The sequence below is a fragment of the Cyrtonyx montezumae genome, unplaced genomic scaffold (assembly GCF_038088225.1).
Source record: "Cyrtonyx montezumae isolate F1298 unplaced genomic scaffold, pur_monq_1.0 scaffold_8, whole genome shotgun sequence".
NCBI lineage: Eukaryota > Metazoa > Chordata > Aves > Galliformes > Odontophoridae > Cyrtonyx > Cyrtonyx montezumae.
The window spans coordinates 34,085,504-34,105,561 of record NW_027072089.1 but is presented as its reverse complement, the minus strand read 5'-3'; the positions used below and the strand labels follow the sequence as shown (position 1 = coordinate 34,105,561).

Here is a 20,058-nt window from a genome sequence, read left to right as displayed (position 1 = left end):
ATTTTTTATTTCTAAACTTATATCTATGCAGGAAATACTGATCTAATGAGACTATTTACTAACTGACTACTAAGTTCCCTGGGGCTCAGAATGATATCCCCTCAAGTGATGGGACAAATGCTATTGTGGCTTTTTGAGCTGTATGCTTTTGAGTTGCTGCTTCAACTCTTGCAGTCAATGTGGTTGAGTCACAGGATGCAAATGCCTTGTATGCAAGTTTTAAACATGTGCTGGATAAAATCAGTGACTGGGCACACGTTCTAAAAGCAGGAGAGATATTCCCAACAAATTATTTTTGTCTTTGGTCAGGAATATTGTGGATTTTTCCTGAAAAAGCAAGTGATTCTGATTGGATGCACACTCTTTCAAATAGAACAAAACCATAGACTTCCTCTTTCAAGGCAACACAAAGCTGACAATGCTCCTGCCACTTTCACAGTTCCAAAGCCTTCTTTGTCCATTAGAATCCAAGGCAAACCACTACGGAGTCAGATCAAAGGTCATTCTAGAGTACTGCCAGCAGTGATCAGCAGGGGAAGACTAAGGCAAGGAATAACAGCAGGACAAGGATATAAGTATTCTTTTCAAATGGTAACCCAACCTCCAAATATTTGTGTATCAGAGACTTACTGAGACAGAAGTTCATGTTAAACAACCTTTAATAGATTTTTCTTCCAAGGGTATGTTCCACCCATATTTCTGTGGAAATGAGTTCTACAAATTCATTAAATACTTTGTGAAAATTATGTCTTCTGTCTGGATTCAAAGCTAGGTATAGTAGGTTTCATTTTTTTCTATTCCTTGAATGGAAAATGATAGTGAGATATCATTCTCACTACCTATTCTAGCACTATTCTTCCTCATTCTGTTCACCCTTATTATATTATGAAAACGATAGATCATACTTCCTCATATAGTCACACTTTCTCAATAACCACACTTCCTCATCTTTTTCTTCCACACTGAAGAATTCTACTCAGTCATTTGTTCTGAATAAGTTGATCCATATTTTTATCATCGTTGCTCCTTATCACCCAGTTTTTTACTATGTGAGATCCTTCAGTAACTCACTCAGGAGATTTGTTCAAAGCAAAGACACCAAGAGTAAGCTGACTTAAATCACTACTTTCCAGGAGTTGTATACAGAAGAAGCAGAGGAAGAAATGCATTTCACAGTTTGCTTTGATTGGTCTTACTGTGTTTATATGAGCAGTGGAATATGAACTCGGTTTGCTAAGGGCATTAAAGTCTTTCAAGTATAGCTTCCTAGCAGAGCTCTTAAGAGGCTCATAAAGAAATAAATTTTCAGAACCAACTGAAAGCAGAAGTTCTCTCCTTTAATTTCTACAATGCTAGCTAAAGCTTTCAGATTCCTGTAAAAAAAAAAAAAAAAGTGGTTGTTTTCTCAGTAAGCAGAAGGCTTGTGGAGCTTCTTGTCAAAAGATATCATGGAAGAATGGTTTAGAAATGCATAGCTGTTCTAGGAGAGACTGAGAGAGCTCAAGGATGAGAAAATTGTCCTAAAAACTCAGACACAGCATTGATGGGGGTAGTCCTTGAGCTTAAAATGTTTGGGAGAGACGGTGGGGAGAGAGCTTTATCCTGTTTTTATATTCTACAGTGGACATTCTCTGAGGGTGCTGTTAGTGCCCTGAGCTAGGTGTACCTGTAGTCTGACCCAGACTAACTTCTCTTACAAACCCTGGCTGCTATGTTCATTAAGATAGCCCACCTCTGATGCACTAAGATTACCCTTTCTGTGGCCGCTGTAAATGCCGCAGGAGGTTGTGCTCTCCCAGAGTTTCACTCGGAAGAGTCGATGCGCGAAATAACGTCAGAGAAGACCATGCCACCAGGTGAAAGCCTGCACTAAGCTCTCAGTGACGGGCCGTGCCGTTGCTTCCCCGGCTGTCAGCAGCCCGCGGCTCCTTTGTCACCACTCCCCCAGCGGTTGCGGTGCGCCGAGCCCGCAGCCTGGGAGCGCCAGGAGCGCCGGGAGGCAGCCGGGCGGGCGGCAGGAGGGCTTAGGACCCAGGGGGACGGCAGCCTCAGAGTGGAAGGACCCAGGCTTTGGTGCACACGCCTCCTACCAAAAAAAAAAAAAAAAAAAAAATCATAGCCCCGTGGAGCTGGCGTTCGCTCATTCACAGTTTTCTAGAGAGATCTGAGCCTGAACCTGGGAGCCGGGAGATCTTTCTCACCCACCCAGCTCAACGGCAAGGACACCTACAGGGGGAAAAAAAAACCCAAACCTTCCACGCAGCCCCCCGCCGCCCCGAGGCAGGCTGCCTGGCACGGTGCAGGTATTTGGATTTGTCTTTTCTCGGGTTGCGGCAGGGCGGCTCTCCGCGCTCCCGTCCCTCCCCCGCTCCGCCGGGCCCGGGCTGCGGCTTTTCAGCACCGCTGGGCGGACAGCTCCGGCCGCAGCCCCACGGCGCTGCGGGCAGGGGCCTCTCCCTGCCTGCCCCCTGCCCGGCCCTGTCCCGCTCCTGCCTGCTGCCTACCTGCCCTGCTCCCTATCTGCCCTGCTCCCTGTCTGCCCTGCTCCCTGTCTGCCCTGCTCATTGCCTGCCTGCCTCATGCTTCCTGCCTCTCTTGCCTTTTCCGCCTGTTTTTCTCCGCCTGCCTGCTTCATTCCAATGCTCACTACTGTCTCCTTGTCTCCTGCCTCCGCTGCTTGCCTCCCTTGCCTGCCCTGACTCCCTGTTCCTTGCCTCCTCCATCTCCCTCAGCTGTCTGTCCTGCCTCTCTTCCTCCCTCCCTTGCTCACTATCTGCCCTGCATCTCCTTCCTGTCTGATGCCTGCCTGGCCTGCCTGCCCTACTTCCCTTACCTCCCGTTTCTCTCCTGACTCTCATTCCTTCCCTGCATCCTGACTCCCACCTACTCTGTCTCTTTTGCCTTCTGTCCTTCTTGCTCTGCCTCTCTGCTTCCTGCCTTTTTGCTTTCTGCCTCTCCGATCCACTCCCTGCTCTGCTTCCCTGCTTCCTTTCCTCCCTGCCCATATTTCTCCTCTTTCCTTTCTTTCATACCCCATCTTCACCTCCTACCCTGCTTTTTCATCATTTGTTCTGGAAGAGTGTATGGGAGCTAGGAAATAAATGAACTTAACTCCTCGGGAACTGAGCAGCAGGGGAAAGAGTACAAGTTGGAAGGGAAAGTCTAGATCCAATTTCAGAGCAGATGAGAGGTGAGAGGAATGGAGAGGGAAGGGTTAAAACTGGGAGTTAAGTTGCTGAGACCCTAAGTGCAGAGGGATAGAAACACAAACAGATATTGTTGTTTCTCAGCAAAGTAATGTTTGTTCTAACCAGGTACATTCAAAGCAGAGGGGTATGAGAGATTAAAGGATGGGGAGAATGTTCAGGATCAGTCAAATATTCTGCTTTTCTGAAGGCAAACAGTGATGAATAATGTGTGCAGTGCAGAAGTAGGGTGAATCACGCTTACCCCATGGACCCTTTCCTGGAGGGAGTCAAGAATTAAATTGTGGTTTTGCAAGCAGCAAGTGTTTTCAGGGTGGGATTAATGCTGAAAATAAACACAAAGCAAATAACTGCTGGAGAATCGCCGTGCATGCTACTGATTTGACTTTAATTCTGTCTGCAATGGTTTAATCCTGGTGAGGGTGGAGGGAGTGGTTGAAGAAGGTCATAGGAAGAAGGGAGCTCAGTTTCAAAATGCCTATTCCTAAATCTTAACAAGCTCCAGGAATAATGAAGTTAAGGGGCAGATGTCTAGTCGTTGTCCACCACTAAACAGTGACTGGATTGTATTTGGAAAGAAAAATCAAATTACAGAAAGGCTGCTTTCATGTACTTTCTGAGTAATCAGATGATAACACGGATTTTCTCCAGTAAGAAAAGTTAATGCAATGCCAATATCTAAATGACAGATTATGTAACAGTATTATGTCAAGTATTGCATAGCAAAGGTAAGGATTTTCTTTTTTATGTAGTGATGATTCAGATAACCATACAGATCTTTCCCTGTTTTGCAGTCTGTACCCCACACTGAAGTTTGCATGGACAGCTAATGTCAGCATAATCATGTCTGATAAGTATCTGCTATGGGATGTCACTGGTTAAGAATTTTGTTGATGCATCCAGCTTTGAAAGCTATTGAGTAGTTTCTAAAGAGTATTCTCTTGTAAGATATATGAAAAACAATAACGTAACTTGTTCTAAGAACCTTGCCATGTTTACCTTACTATTTCATCATTTCTAACAAAATCTGGTGCAGAGATCAGATTCTCTTATACTGAGTAGCACAGAGAGCTACAGAGTGGGAGTGAGCAGTGCAGTCAAGTTTGGCAATAGAAGGAACTGCAGAATCAACTCCATCACAATGAGCCATAATTCCATAATCTCTGTCCTTTGAACACAGAAAGTGTTGCAATGAAATATGTAACAACAACCTACTTGTTTCTAAAGAGGACCCTGTCAATGAGAATACAAATTATCAGACTCATAAAAAGATGGAGAGTATTTTTCCTTCCAACTAAGGACTGTAAGAGCAGTTTTTAATTTAAGAGAGGAGTTGCTGAAGTATTTCTGCTATTGTTTGGCAAATTACTATTACTTTCTTGCCTAGCTCATGGAAGTGGTCTGTGGCACATACACAAGCGTGGTGGGATAATCAGATCCCACTAACAAGAAAAAAGTAGGAACATCAGTCTTTTATGGAAGGGAAAGTTCAGTGAACAGTATTTCACATAGTTTTTGGCAGATAGATATAAATCCTTTACATGCTGATATTATTAGAGCTCTTAGGATTTTGTCTAAGAATTTCCAAAACCTTTTTTTTATTATTTAATTAATAGGATTTGTAGAAGTAGACTTAATACGTTTGAATGTGCAAGATATTATCAAATTACCTAAAACTTCATTTTAATAGTGATAGAAGAAATGTGCAGATCCGTGTGTTTTTATTCCTTGAGTAGGTGTGGAAGAAGAAGGAACAGTAAAATTACGTGAATTCTTGGGTGCAGAAGTTCCCCTTTGTCTTGCCTCTCCCCACACCCCAAATTCCATCTTTCCTTCTCTCCCTTCCTTTCTTCCTTCCTTCCATTCATCTTCCCACGTTCCTGCAGCAATAACAAACAACTGTGTCATTTAATGTTTTTAAAGGAACATAACTTTTATGATGTATAGCAAAACTCCCATGCAATTTGATAAACTTCGTGTTATTGTAGTTGAAGAACTAAATGTCCTAACTGTTTTCTTTCTTCTCCTGCATATGTTTATGCAGATGTCATAATACTATTGCTATAGCGCATTAAGGAGTTTTCAGGCACCAGGATTATCATTTCATGCTATCATTTCTCCTCCTCATATCTTATTAGGCTTGGGGATTGGATTTCATGTTTTACACACTGCTGGTGATTTCTGCTGAAATAAGATTCCATACAATTGGACAAAGTAATTTCTTTGTTCAGTAGTGGTCAGGATGTTTTTTTCATCATGATGCTTCCAGTTCACAACAAACATGGAATTCCATCGCAGCCTGCTGCTTTTTGACATACCATAGGTCAGATGTCACATTCCCATAGGGATTAGCAGTTTATCTGTAGTTGATGAAAACATAGAACTTTAAAATTATGTTCTAGAAATAGATTAAAACAATCTTATTAATTCACCACTAATTGCTTTTCTTTATTTATTCATTTATTATTTCTAAGTTCTCTGAGTTTCCCTCCTCAACACACTGACAGTAAGTTTCCAAATTTTGTGAGGCAATCACTTTATTTCACATCTGTCAGACAACCTTGTCTGTCCCTCCTGATGCGCATCAGCTTGTAGCTTCAGCAGGACAGCTGCAGGACAGCATTGCAAACATGCCTGCCCTTCAGGCAAACAGAGCTGCAAAGATCAGCTGAGTTGCTGCCACGTTTTGTGCTGAGACATGGCTATATTACCACTTCTGGACAGATAGATGTGGCCCAAGGGTAACTTGTAACTGACTCAAGCTGACATGAAGTCTGTAATATGACGGAAATAAGGATGGGTGATGTATTGTCTTTGCTGAACTGAAGGAAATGTTAGGTTTTCACCTCAGCATGGAGGTCAACCCAAGAAAGAATGAACTATCAATTTCCCCACACAGCTGTTCAAGTCACAAACATTTCCTATTTTCATATCGAAGAGAAGCAACAGTTCCCTAGCCAAGGTTTACAGGAGCACCAGGCCTCTAAGGAGGAAGTTCTGGAGCATTTAATTCATTCAAATTCACTGGGAGAACCACATCCTGTAGGGAAGCAAGAGACACAAATAATTTGAACGGCAATTAGGCTATGAGTTTGGGAAGCAGTGACTGCTCTTGGATAAAACAAGAGATGTTATTCATTTTGGGTTCAGATTGTGTCACTAGAGTTTCACCTTATGCTGAGGAAACAGGTAGCATTGTAGTCTACCTCCTCATTTCTTGGTGTGCAAAAATGTTTCACATTTTTCTTATGGTGTGAAGCGTTATTCATAGAGTGGAAAGATTGCCCAGATGTTAACACGTATGCTTGCGGCTCAAGAGACATATGCTCTATTCCCAGCTCTGTGAAATGTGTCTGCCATGACTTCAGGCAAATCACTCAGAGCATTACTTCTTCCCACTAGCCGTGGCAGATCCCAGGATCATGCAGCCAAGGACACAAGAGAGTCAGATTTTCTCATTTCTATTTTGAAATTAATTCATGGAGCCAGGGTACTGCCCTTTCAACATCTGAGCACTTAATCTCCAGTTTGGATTGCTACTAAGATAACCAAGACTTCAAAGAGCCAAAGAAGATGCTTCTATGAATTCAGCTATGGCTCCATCCTGCCCTGTGGCAGATGAGAGCAGATGAGAGCAGAAAACAACCCAAAGATGTTTTCCATAATTCAACATCAAAATGTTTTTTAAAAAAATATTTAAGGAGATGAAGCCCACACTGAAATGAAATCATTCTAATTTTCCATTTTTCCACCCTCTCAACTCATTCTCTTCTGGCATGACTTCAGCATCTAATATATGAGTGCTAGGAATCAGGAATTATATAAAGAGACAAATCATAACATGGTGACTATTAACACTAAGAGAGGATCAAAGGCCAGTGCTTTCCCCATTTGAAAGCTGTAGACATGAACATTCACACGGTGAATATCTTTGGATGGAATGGAAATTTCTTATTAGACAGTTTTCTAAAATCTACCTGGAATTGAATTGGATGGAGAAGAGACAAATGTATATAAGGACAATATTTCAAGAGGGAGATAGTAAGGACAGCAAAGTGGGCAAGAACAAAATGTCTCAGACAAGCGTTATCGTCACTGAGGAGAGTTTTGATCAATTATCCATATGTTGTAGGCAAATAAGTGTTGAATGATGATCCAGAAGAATGAGTACTAGAGCATGTTAAGACCTTAAAACGGATGGTGCTATATAGATACATCCTTAATATATTATTTTAATTATAGTTAATTATTACATTTTTTTTAATTAAGTAAGACTTATTTTTGAGAGTCGGACAAAAATATAAACTGTTTCTCTGAAAATCATATCTAATTCACATTATTTTCTTCAAACTAAGTCCACTTTTTGTCCCTTGTCATTCACTTGAAGAGAAAAAAAATAAGCTGAAATGGTATGTGATACTATTGTGGTTAAATTTTCACTTGTTTTTACTGTATAAATTAGTTGTGGTTCAAATTCTATTAATTTTATTTCCTTGTTTAAAGCTAAGTTTTGTTCCTTTGGAGGAATGATGTATTGTTAAGTGGCTGCTAAAGGACATTACAAGAGCAAATAGTACCTTGGGAACCAAGAGTCACAACATGGAAAAACAGCTGTTGAGACTGTAACAAAGAAACAAAACAACTGAGATTCCAACACATAGCAGTAATATTCAGGATTGGAAAAAAAAAAAAAAAAAGTGGTCAGCATCACAGAGCTGTTGTAGTGTGCCTGGAGAAGGGCCACAGAGATGATCAAATGGCTGGAGCACCTCTTGTGCAAGAGAGGTTGAGGGAGCTGGCATTGTTTAGCTTGAGAAGGCTCAGTGGAGACCTCACTGTGGCCTTCTAGTATGTGAGGGGAGTTTATACATGGGACTAGAACTGACTTTTATTACTGTCTGATAGTGATACAGCAAGGGGAATGGCTTTAAACTAAAAGAGGGGAGATATAGATTATATGTTATATGGAAAGTCCTTACTTAGTGCATGGTGAGGCACATCTTACCCATAAAAGCTGTGGGTGCCCTATCCCTGGCCAGACTGAATGGAGCCCTGGGAAGCCTGATCTAGCCTGATCTAGTGGTTGGCAACCCTTACCATGGCAGGGGCTTGGAACTGTATGATTTTTAATGTCTCTTCCAATCCAAGCCATTCTATGATTCTATGATATGTTTGGCAGAAAGAAAGAACAAAAACAAAAACCAAAAAAATAATAACAAACAAGCAGAACAAAGATATAAACACCTGAAAAATGGATAGGATAAAAATATAAACACCTGACAGATGGATAGGAGCCATACAAAACACTGGAGAGAAGAAACTGCCATGTGCGGGAGGGGATGAAAATGGAGAAGGTATTTCTGGTATATCTTTGGGAATCAGGTTCAATCAGTACCATTTGAAAAAGCACGGTAACAATTAAACTGGGTAGCTATAGAACATTAAGTTTATTGTCAGGGTAAACAGAGGGAGAATCAAGTCTTTCATTGTTATAAATCAAGCACTTTGAAGTTAACGATGCTAGACAGAATTACTAACCCCATGATTTGTGCTATCATCCAGATAGAAAGAAAAATGTTCATTTACATTTTGGATTATTTTGAAATATATAATAAATATTGCCCCAATAAAGTATTTTAGTGCAAAGTTGTTCCAGCTGTTAATAAAGATAACCTACTGATGCTGTAGCTCAACACAATTCCAGAAATCTCTGAAATGTATTTGAAAATATTTCTTCTGTTGGACTGAACATTTGTAAATTGCTTTTTTGGCAACGAAGTTTGACAGGAAAGGATCATAATTCTCTCATCTGGGGTTCATCCTGGGGATGAAGATTGCTGATTCATTTAAATAAAGTAAAAACAGTAGAAAAGTTGATGATAATAACATCATTTTTGACACTAACTGTTCGGGAACCCTAAGAGGAAACCTGAAGGGCTGAACTTTCCCTGCTTGGTCTGCTCCCATTTCCTTCTGGAGCATACTGCAGTCAATCATTCAGGAATTTTCCTCATTCCCAAAAAGTTTTGGTGGAGATGGGAATCTGAAAAGGAGCTTTGCAAGGCATGATTTTACTCTCATAAACTCTCACAAAAACGGTGAAACCACTGAGGTCATATTTATCTGGCACAAGTCACAGTAGTTCCAAATTCACATTCAAATTCATACTGACCAAGCCAGAGCTGACACAACCCCCACATCATCTTCCTGCTTCCGTCTCTCTGCCAAGCACCCTCAAGCACAGCCAGGTGCCTCTGGGTACTGTGCTACCCCAGTGACAGCGTCACACTTAAGTACACCTAACTAGCTCTGTGGAGACAATTCTAACTCAAAACATGGTTTATGCAGTAAAATGCTAATGCCACCATTAATTTGAGTTCTAAAGCACAGAAAATTGGCCTGATTATCCCATGCTCTGCATCAATTTTACATCAGCAGAATTATGTTAAAACCAGCAGAGTTATCATAATTTGTGCTCATAAAAGCAACAGGAAAACTTCCTTTTTGGAGTGTGCAACCCAGCTTTAATACAATCTACATTTCTTTAAGAATTAAGCATCCTGCACCCATAGATTTGCCCCTCAGGACTTCGGAGTATGTTTCTCAGGAGACTTTTGCACTCTGTAGAGACTTGTAAAAGGCAGGCATCCTTCTTTCCTCCCGTGTCTGTCTTTTCCTACTTTTCACAGACTGGTGATGAATCATTGGATCCTTTACCCCACAGGTAGCTCTTCAGCTCCACAGTGAATGCAGAAAGAAGACACTTAACAAACTCCCTTTTGTATCACTCATCATTAAGTGGCATGTCTGTTGCTGTTGAAGGAAGGAAAATATTTGGGAGGACTTCTTCTATCCTTTGCCACATGTGTCCTATAAGCAAATACACATATATACTCTTTATTCAAATTTAAGGATTCTGGGTCGGCAGCTACGGAATCTAAAATGTAGTTTGTTTCAATGACAGGCAAGCTCACAGAAAAGGGGACTTGGGTTTCCCCTGTGCTGATTAACTTCCAGGACTTGCAATGTAACCTTGAGCACCTCTGACTAAAAAGCGCCCTGGCGGCTGCTCTTCCCTTGGTTTGATATGAGTGCTGAACCCAGGGGAGCAGTGGAATGGAACAATGTTTGTATTATAAATAATTCATGATTTTCCAAACAGCTTTCTTCAAATATAATAAAGCGTATCTTTCAATCAAGGATTCCCTTTAAATTTTTAAATCCATTCTTTCTTTCTTTCTGAAATTAGAGAGAGAAAACAGTTAGGAAGTGGCATTTTTTGTTTGCTTGTCTGTTTTTGTGACACCTAAAGTATTGGATGGATCTTGATCTTCCTTCACACACATTTCACAGAGGAATAGACCTTGATCTTATTTCACACAAGTGTAACTACACAGACTTCGATGACAGCCTATTGCTAATTATGTCACTGAAATGTAAGGGACTCACTGCATCGTTTTGCTCATACATAACAGCTTAAGCAGCTCTTCTTCTAACACTTGTAAAAACAAATTCAAGATAAAATACAAGAATAAAAATGAAATACAGAACTAGGTGTTCAAGAGAGCTACAAGATTCTGAAGGCAAGATTTTGGCATAAAATACATCTCTTTGAAACTTAAACACCAACGCTGTCAGATTAGATTCATCAAACACTTTATTCATGGGAAGTTTCCCATTAAGATATTCTAAGTCTCAGTGGGAAATATTTCAATGTGGTTTTACCAAACAGAAAAATCCCCAGATGTTGGTGAAATTCTATTTTATTTTTCAGCAGTTTTGTGGGTAACTAAGGATCTAGTTCAAGGAAAGCTACAGGATGACAGTACAGATGATAAAATCAAGCCAAGGAAGTTTTCATATTTAGCATATATGAATATATGCAAATCTGCAAATTTAAGAAGCTGAAATTTTGCTTCTGTTAATGGTTGAAAGAAATTACTATTAATTTTACTGTGGTCATTCTGGACTTGAAGTTATGGAAAGCTGGAACTCCTACACTTTTATGAGACAACTTTGAAAATAGTATTTTAATACTAAAATGATATGGCATAAAACTGTCAACTAATCAAAGTACCTTTCTGAAAGATTAAATATCTGCATTCAAGATAACAGTGGCTGTCTTATATTAACTGTACTCATTCTGAAATTATTTGATGGCTATCCTCTTATACATGAAGCCTAGAAAACAAGCTTATTGCTATATAAATTTCAGAAATGTGTTTATGTAAGCTTTATGTACATATTTAATATTTTTTTAATGTATTTGCTTTCTCTTTTAGAAAGTGATGGAATAAACAACGCTTTCCTTTGGATGGATTATACAGCATATGAACTGCCAAATATTCTTTGTTCAGGAATAAGAAAAACCCTCTACTCCCATTTGTTAGGCATCAGCTTGATAACAAAAAGCTTTTGAATGGCTCATGGTCACAGCAGACCATTGATTGGATGGGATCAGCACTTCTTCTACTAAAATATCTGCAGTCAAGGATTTGGAAAAGATATTTTTGCAGCGATGACCCATTTACAAGCTGGACTTAGTCCAGAGACTATAGAGAAAGCCCGTCTGGAACTGAATGAAAACCCAGATATTTTGCACCAGGATATCCAGCAAGTCAGGGACATGATCATCACGAGGCCTGACATTGGGTTTTTACGTACAGATGATGCCTTCATCTTGAGATTTCTCCGAGCCAGGAAGTTTCACCAAATGGAGGCCTTCAGACTGCTGGCTCAGTACTTCCAGTACCGCCAATTAAATCTGGATATGTTCAAAAATTTCAAGGCTGATGATCCAGGAATCAAACGGGCTCTGACTGATGGGTTCCCAGGAGTACTGGAAAATCGTGACCACTGCGGCAGGAAGATTCTTCTTCTTTTTGCAGCCAACTGGGATCAGAGTAGGTAAATGTAGATAGTGTCCTTATCTTTTTGCATATATTTACATTCAACTCATAAACGAATATTTATGATCATCCTTAAAACAGAAAACCCATTTTTTGTAAAATATTTTGTAACCATAAGTCTACTTCAACTAAAACTTTTGTCCAACCTGATCACCTCTTATTCTTCAGATTGAGCACCATTAAGAACAAAGGGTATATCAGAATATCAAATAAATAGCCTTTTTTTTTCCCCACAAATATTTCTAGGTTTTAGTCAGATAGTGTTGGCTTGTTATAAATACATTAATGGCTATTATATAATTGCTTCAGTAATATCATAGGCTTGCTTAACAGGTTGTAGGAAAGCAAAACAAGTGCATAGCTCTTCTGATCATATTTATCCCATCTCCAGACGTATTCACAGATGATTTTTTGGTTTTAATTATGTCAGGAATTACAGCCTCTGTTATGAGATTTCTACAAACTGCATCATCATATACTTGTATATACATATACTTGTTAGTCTGATAAGGGAGATTCATGCAAAGCGTATTTTCTGTTCCAGTCATTTTTTTACAGACCATAAGCAAGATATTTACCAGCCATTATTAAAAAATGACGTTCACAAATGTTGATGTCATTAGTCATTTTTCACTACCTATTCAAAGTTATATAAATACAGAGGAAAGATAATATTCCCCAAACATCATGTTTGGATTGTCCTCTTTGTCAGAAACTATTCCATTTTATTTTCTGTGCCTTCAAGGTGGGATGGAGAAGTTTAATCAGCTGTTATGATTGTTATGTTTAGTGCTATATCTGTTGATGTTTGATAAAAATCACACCAAAGAACCAAATTCGGATTCAAGATATGAGCATCAAAAATTCTGAGGAGTTCTGGGCAAGAGTTTGGCTTGGCAAAGTCCTAAGCTGTTCATGAAAGTGTCTTTCATCCTTAGAAGTCAATAGATTATAGCTTTGCATTTATGTTACAGAAACTAGTAGAGATCAGTACACGTGTGCCTGGATGGTTTCATATTCCTTGTTTTCTGAGAAAATCATCTCCTTGTGAAAAAAAAGTGTTTAGAAGTGCTTCTAATTTTCTTTTCTTGCACAGATACAGAAAATAAATGTACGTAGGTTAGAATTTTGCATGAAGAAAAGTATTTGGGGAAATCCAGAACTGAAGCTGGTGATAAAAGTCTTACTGAGTTCAATGGAGCCAGAGTTTATCTCCTGACTTTCTGAACCATGAGCTTGACTTTAGAAACTGCGATGGAAAGAAAGATGAATAAGAAGGTATCTTGTGGCAATGAAAAGCACCAGCTTTACTGGACAGAAGTGTTGTGGCTCTGCTGGTTGCATTAAAGGATTGAGGTATTACATAGAGCTGGGTTCAGATTTTTGATCCCTCAACAGAATGAATCCATATGATTAACCTCATCCACCAGAACATGTTCTGGGAAAGTAGAGAATGCTGTTAACAAAAACATAAGGGTTTTTTTTTTTCAGCTTCAACTTCCAGCAGCTGTACTGTGTTAAAGGGACCTCCATGTTTTCAAATTTGTGTCCTAATTATGTCATATTTTAACCTACTTTTGAATTCACGGATTATGATGCTGCATTTTTGGGAAGTTACTCTCAGGCATCAAGATAGCACCTTAGCTGCTCTACAGTAGTGATCCTTGTGTTCACTTTAGATCATGGTGAAAATAAAACAGTTAAGCCCCTTTTCCTCAAGGGCAAAAAAACATTGTGTTTTTCACAAGGTAATAAAGTACTTGTGCAAAATCAACACAACAAAGATAATATTCTATAAAGTACCACAGTAATTTAACATTTTGCAATATATTACTACTGCCACAGGTTAAATAGATGGAATTTATATTCTTTCAGAATTAAAAATATTTTCCAGGTTGTTTATATTTTGCCTCATTTTTTTTTGTAAACTTTTCCTATCATTTTAGTATTGTTGCTAACGTGCAGATAGGTGAAATGATTACAAACATTTGTTAAGAAAACATAATGTGGGAATGCAATATCACATTTCTCCTTTGTAGTTCTCTCCTTTTAAATACAAAATTGCCACAGTTTTCTTAGCTACACAGTCACATTATAAGATCATGTGCAGCTCAAATTTGCTCCCAAGTCACAGTTTCCCAAAATACAAAAAACACTGGTAAATGTGTCATATGTTCTCATCTATTATGGGGGCACAGTCTAGCATGTGATTCACACTCTTCTGCAGAACTAAACCTTGTTCCTTGATTATCATTGCATGTTTTTTGTGACAACTGCAAAGCTCATCAGCAAGAATTTTACTTTTTTTTTTTCCTTGACATTCTTGAAAAAATTAGTGATTATTGTTTTGAATACAACCTCCTCAATGACAAGGAAAAAACACTTAGGATTGGTAATTCTTGTCCACAGATCACTACCTGCAATCTACCATTGTGCCAGATTTTCTTTCATTTAGGATGTGCTGCATATATTTGCTTTTGCTCCTTTTTTAAAGAAAGATTTCTTAAAGATAATGTCATTACTCTCTCTCTAAGTAGTAATGTATCTCCCATGTAGTAAGTTCTGTATCTGTTTTTTAACGTTAAAATATGTTACAGAATGAAAGACATCAGTGATACTGAAGAAATGAAAATAAGCAGATGGATAGAAAAGAGAGATCAAATTAATTGCACTTTGAGGGAGAGGAAAAAATGTTGAGCTGTGTTACTGTACATGAGTGAATCCTTGCAGGGGAGGACCATCATTCACTAGATATTTGTAAATAGAAATCATGGAGTATTAAAGATAGGTAAGTGTGTCAAACTGATCTTGCCAGAAACTTGTTTGATGAACTAGCTTGCAATATGAAACATCAGTTTGTAAAACAAATACGCATGTACATGCATGTAGGTTTGATGGAACTTGAACAGGTCTTTGCCTTGACTTGAACATATGCAGAAATGCATATGCCATGTTCTAGATTACAAGTATTCCTCCTCATAGCTTCTCATTTCCTCTGTCTCACCAAACCTAAACCCTCACCCCCCTGATGCACCTTGTGTAAAACTGAACCTTTTAAAGAAGCCAGATATAAAACTGCTTTCGGCTGTTAGATTGAGGAAACACTTCACTATCTACCACAATTGTTCATAGGTTGGCTGCTACCTTTTGATATACCTTGCTCATACACCTGAGAAACTGTGGCTTTAGGTGAACAACTCAGTGACAGGCACCCATTAATCTTCCAAGTAAAGATATTTCCTTCAAGGTTGTTCAGCCAGAATAAAATTTAGTTTTGTGTAAAGAGCAAGCACAAGGTCTGTCTCTGTTCATGAGATGAGTTACACATTGACCTTTTGCAAATAGGGCCTTGGAGTAAAAGGCCAGAAGACTGAATCACACAGAATCACAGAATTGTAGAGATAATCTAGTCCAACCCCATTGCCAAAGCAGCACCCTAGACCAGATTGCACAGGTAGGCATCCAGGCAGATCTTGAGCATCGCCAGAGAAGGAGACTCCACCACCTCTCTGGGCAACCTTTTCTAGTGCTCCATCACCCTTACTGTGAAGACTGCCCACTGTCTTTTACAGCAAAATGGTAATTAATCTTTTTTGTAGCTGGACTGTCAAGTCTTAGATACTGTCAAATGGCTTCAAATATTCTGTAAGGAAGCCAGAAGAGAAAGCTGCTATGTTTACAGCATGCATTCCCCGAGTCAGCTGCTAGCCATAAATTCTCTTTTATTAACCAAGGAGTCCCAAATGCAAGATGCCTGCCGTTCTGCAGAATAGTGTATTGAGATAGGCTGAAGGGCAAGAAAATACTCTAACATAGCGGTAAACCAACAGCGATAAATACTTTAAAGGATCATGACAGAAAAATGACATCCTTGTTGGGAATGATCATGAACAGGGTAGTTGCAAGAATGTTATCATCAGCAGGTCCTGTTTGAATGAATGAATGTCTCCAGGGCTGATTATTTTAATATATTTCAAGGATAATCTCAGGTACTTACTAGAATATGATGGAATAAACATCTACTGAGACTGATTTATGGTCACATGCAAACTGTGGCAATAACTCAGCTTCATAGCTGTTTATTATGAGAGATTACTGTTGAAATATGACCAGCCCTAACGCCAGGATAATTTTTACACAGCATGTCTTTGTGTTAGAGGATGGTGATTTTGTGTTTGGAGATGCTTACACTAATGCAATCTGAGGTCATCGTTCAAATGTCACAGTGACCAACAAATAGCCTGAAAGTGCAATATATATGAAAAAAAATTCATGTTGCATTACTACATTAATAAGCTTAATGATTTTACTCTCATAAACTCTCACAAAAACGGTGAAACCACTGAGGTCATATTTATCTGGCACAATATCTGGTAGCAGAATTTGGATTAATAGAGAAAGGAAGTATAACATAAGCAGAATATTTATTTCAAGGAGCAACAAATTAAATGTTGGACAAAGAAGAGAAAAAATAAGCTCTGCTTTGAAATATTTTAATTTACTTGTAGTCAGCAACTTAATTCAGTTAGTACTATTTATTGCAGAAGCCTAGTTTGGGAAAGCAGTTTGTAGCCTGTATGAGCAACAGAAGGTTGACATTCAAAAATGACAGTCCTAGGGCTGAGAAGAGAATCAAAGAAGAGAAAGAAAATGTCTTAAAAAGAGGAAGAGGAACAACAACTGGGAAAGTTACAAGAAATATGCTGAAGAATAAGACAAGCCTGACTGAAAGGAACAAAACCATTTAGGGCAATCTGACACAAATTGAGAGGAAAGAAAAGGTGAATGAAAGGTGTGGGGATGAGGACTGATTGAAGAGCTGTGGATGGTTCCAGTGAGTGAAGCAGACAATTGTTGTAGATGGCATAAGGGATAAAAAAGGAAATGAAGCACCAACTGGAAGATCATTCTGTGCTACTTCACTATGAAGAACCCAAACCTATCCCCCAAGCTTTATAGGCCACAGAAGACAGATGATTTAGAAAAAATACACACAAATAAACACATTCACAACACAAACATGCACATGAATACTCCTTCCTTCCCAGGCTGTCTGAGAAGAATAAAATTTTGTGTAAGGGTTTAAGTTCGCGTGACAGAAAATAGGAACTTCAGACAGTTCAGCTTGTTCCAGTGCCCAGCCACCCTCTGGTGAAGAACTTTTTCTCAATATCCAACCTGGTCCTCCTCTGACTCAACTCCATGTCCTTCTCTTAGGTTAAATGGATTAAAGCAATTCTGATAAATCAGCTTGAAACTCTAATTGCTAAAACTCTTCAGTGGAAGATATTTTGCTTCTTTTGATATGATTAAGGCAATAAAACAGGTGGAGCAGTATAATTAATATGCCTGGACATGAGGCATGGCAGCTAAAAATATGAAAATGGAATTGTTCCTTGAGGAAGAAGAAAGTCTTGCCTTCAATTCTGCTTAAACTCTCACAGTTGCTGTTTTTAATAATTGCAGCAATCTTAGACAAAATAAAAAGCAGCTATCCCTTGCTCCCAGGCCATGATACTTGCAGCTCTGGAAATATTTTTAAGTTTCCATCTGTAGTGGGGGACAGAGGGGAGAACAAGCAAGTTAGCCTCCTGCTGGAACTATTTTCTCTGTAACTGCCTGTTTTCTATTCATGCTGAGCAAACTTGCATCAGTGAAAACTCATTTTTAAGAGAAAGGTAAAATGTAAGTTTCTGTTTTGGAACTTTTTATTTGTGGAAAGATGGTATCACTTTTTCATCGCGGACACACAGTAGACAGCAAATCTGTGAACACATTCACATATATGGTGCCAGTTATCTTACATTCATGTGGTTTAATCACAGCACCAAATAGCGTTATGTTTGTATATAGATCAATAACAATCTATTTGAAAAATAGATTTTGATTAAGTGTATAATATCCCATAACATATCTTCAGAGAGCTGAAATTCAGGGTTTGTTTGAAACTGGATAATTCTAAACTACTGACTAATATGTCATTCTAAGTAAATCTGTTTATTTAAAACATTTTTCTCTGAATTTAACATTAACTTGATTTTATGAAATATCAAGATATAATGAAAAATAATTCCTTAATATCTATGGCAGATGATATGTTCAGTGTTGACAAGTGAACAGCATACTCTCTAAGGCCTACACCCCTCTACGCATACTTCTCTCTGTTCCTAGAGATTTTATCTGAGCATAACTTAGATGTTCTCTAATTCATGGAGGCTCTTGGAAACCCATCCTAGATCACTGTCAGGTTGGCCAAACATCCCAGTCTTATGTGTTAAATATGCACAGATCAATATACAGGATATACGTGGTGCTTGTACTCTGAGTGCTGGGAGGTATGTTAACACACTGCATTGCTTATGCATAAGCTCTTCTGACCAGGAAAATCGACACCCAAACCTTACCTTACCTAAAGAATCTCCATCCTCCTCTCTTATCTTGGACCTGTGATCCTCTAAGCTATTGAAGCTTTGTGAGATTTCTGAATAATTATGTGTTGTCTTGTTTTCCCAGGGATAATCCTACCGTCTGTTGTAGAAGTAGTAGAAGTGTGATTTATACTGAAAGAGAAAAGACTGCTGAAATATTCTGCTTTCAAATGCACTGCAAATTTCATTTGAAAACTGCAGTAATGAAAGAGGAGAAATAAACTCTGACCTAGGGAGAGACAGCAGAAAATCATTCCACTTGTTTAGTATTCATTTATATTGAAGCTGCTTTTAGCCAGCTACTGCAATCTAAATTCAGTTTCACTCCGATAAAGCTTTAAATTGTGTTTTATAGAAGAAAACTTTGCAAGTCTGGGGAAAGGGGCAACTTGTTTACAGTATAGCTGCTTTCTCTTTTTTCCAGCATCTTATTCTCCGCTAAATGCACAGGTACATGTGCATCTCTATTCCCTTCTTTTAAGAGAATGTTTAATATAATTCATATTTTAAGAAATTCCTCATAATTTGGAGGATTTACTTAAAAAAAAAAGAAAGAAAAAAAAAAAAAGCATGTCAGATGTAGACTGTATTAAAGACCAGCAAGCCTTTTAAGACACCAGACATATCTGTCATTACTGGTTTAGTAGTGGATGACACACTTGACTCAACTGGAATTTTCTCACCTCTTGGTTTGTTAAAAAAAGGTGTCCATGGTTGATTAATGGAAATAATACTGACTACACAGGAAAAGATTTTTAGGGAAATTTTGGACTACAAATGGAACAATACAGTAATGCCACTGAGAAAGCAGTGTATTAGCTGGAAAGCTGCATACAGGACACCTGCAGCCATTCAACAGAACTATAGTCAAAGTATTAGCACAACATGCAGTAAGAGCTAAACCAGAAAATGAATAATAGAACAAGAAATCTGGAAAATAGGACAATGTAAGAAAAGCTGAAGGCAGTGTTGACTCCATTCTTTGAGATTGGACCACTGAGGGCTAGCAACCTCCCCACACTAGGGCCCCTGCCATCAAAGACACCAATATGGTTATGTAGAAAATGGCAAAATGGCATTTAATAAGGCCCGGCAGCTCCTTATATACATATATCTACCATCGTCTTACGCCCCCTAGAGCATGCATCATACATCACTCACAGAGCAAGGGAGGGCCTATCGCGCCACATCCCGGTGTCCTAGCCATGCCTACTACAGCAAGCAGTGAGAAGAAATTGGATAAAACCTTCCCTTTATAAATTACAGTTTGGCTTAGTGAAAGGTGGTACTGGCAAGTTACTGACCATCTCAATGGAGATGGGAATGCAGAACAAAAGCAAATTAAGTGATCTTCAGAAAAAACAGAACTAGATGTCTGAAGATTAGCAAACATTGTTCAGTGATTAAAGTGGTTCAGGACCTGAATAAGTAAGTGAGGCAGTCTGTGAGCTCCTTATTACTGGATTTTTTACTGAAGAAGTCAGGCAAACCAGGGCTACTTCTGATGGCACAATG

The 20,058-nt window shown here is 38.9% G+C and overlaps 1 protein-coding gene across 1 annotated transcript in view; it reads left to right on the top strand.

Moving 5' to 3' along the window:
- Nucleotides 1-1,985: 1,985 nt before the first annotated feature.
- Nucleotides 1,986-20,058, top strand: part of CLVS1 (clavesin 1) — a 90,236-nt gene continuing 72,163 nt past the window's right edge. Inside the window, exons 1-2 of the mRNA XM_065751923.1 lie at nucleotides 1,986-2,303; nucleotides 11,489-12,113. Of these exons, the coding sequence (XP_065607995.1) occupies nucleotides 11,725-12,113 (389 nt within the window). The 5' untranslated portion in view covers nucleotides 1,986-2,303; nucleotides 11,489-11,724. The remainder of the gene's footprint in view (nucleotides 2,304-11,488; nucleotides 12,114-20,058) is intronic.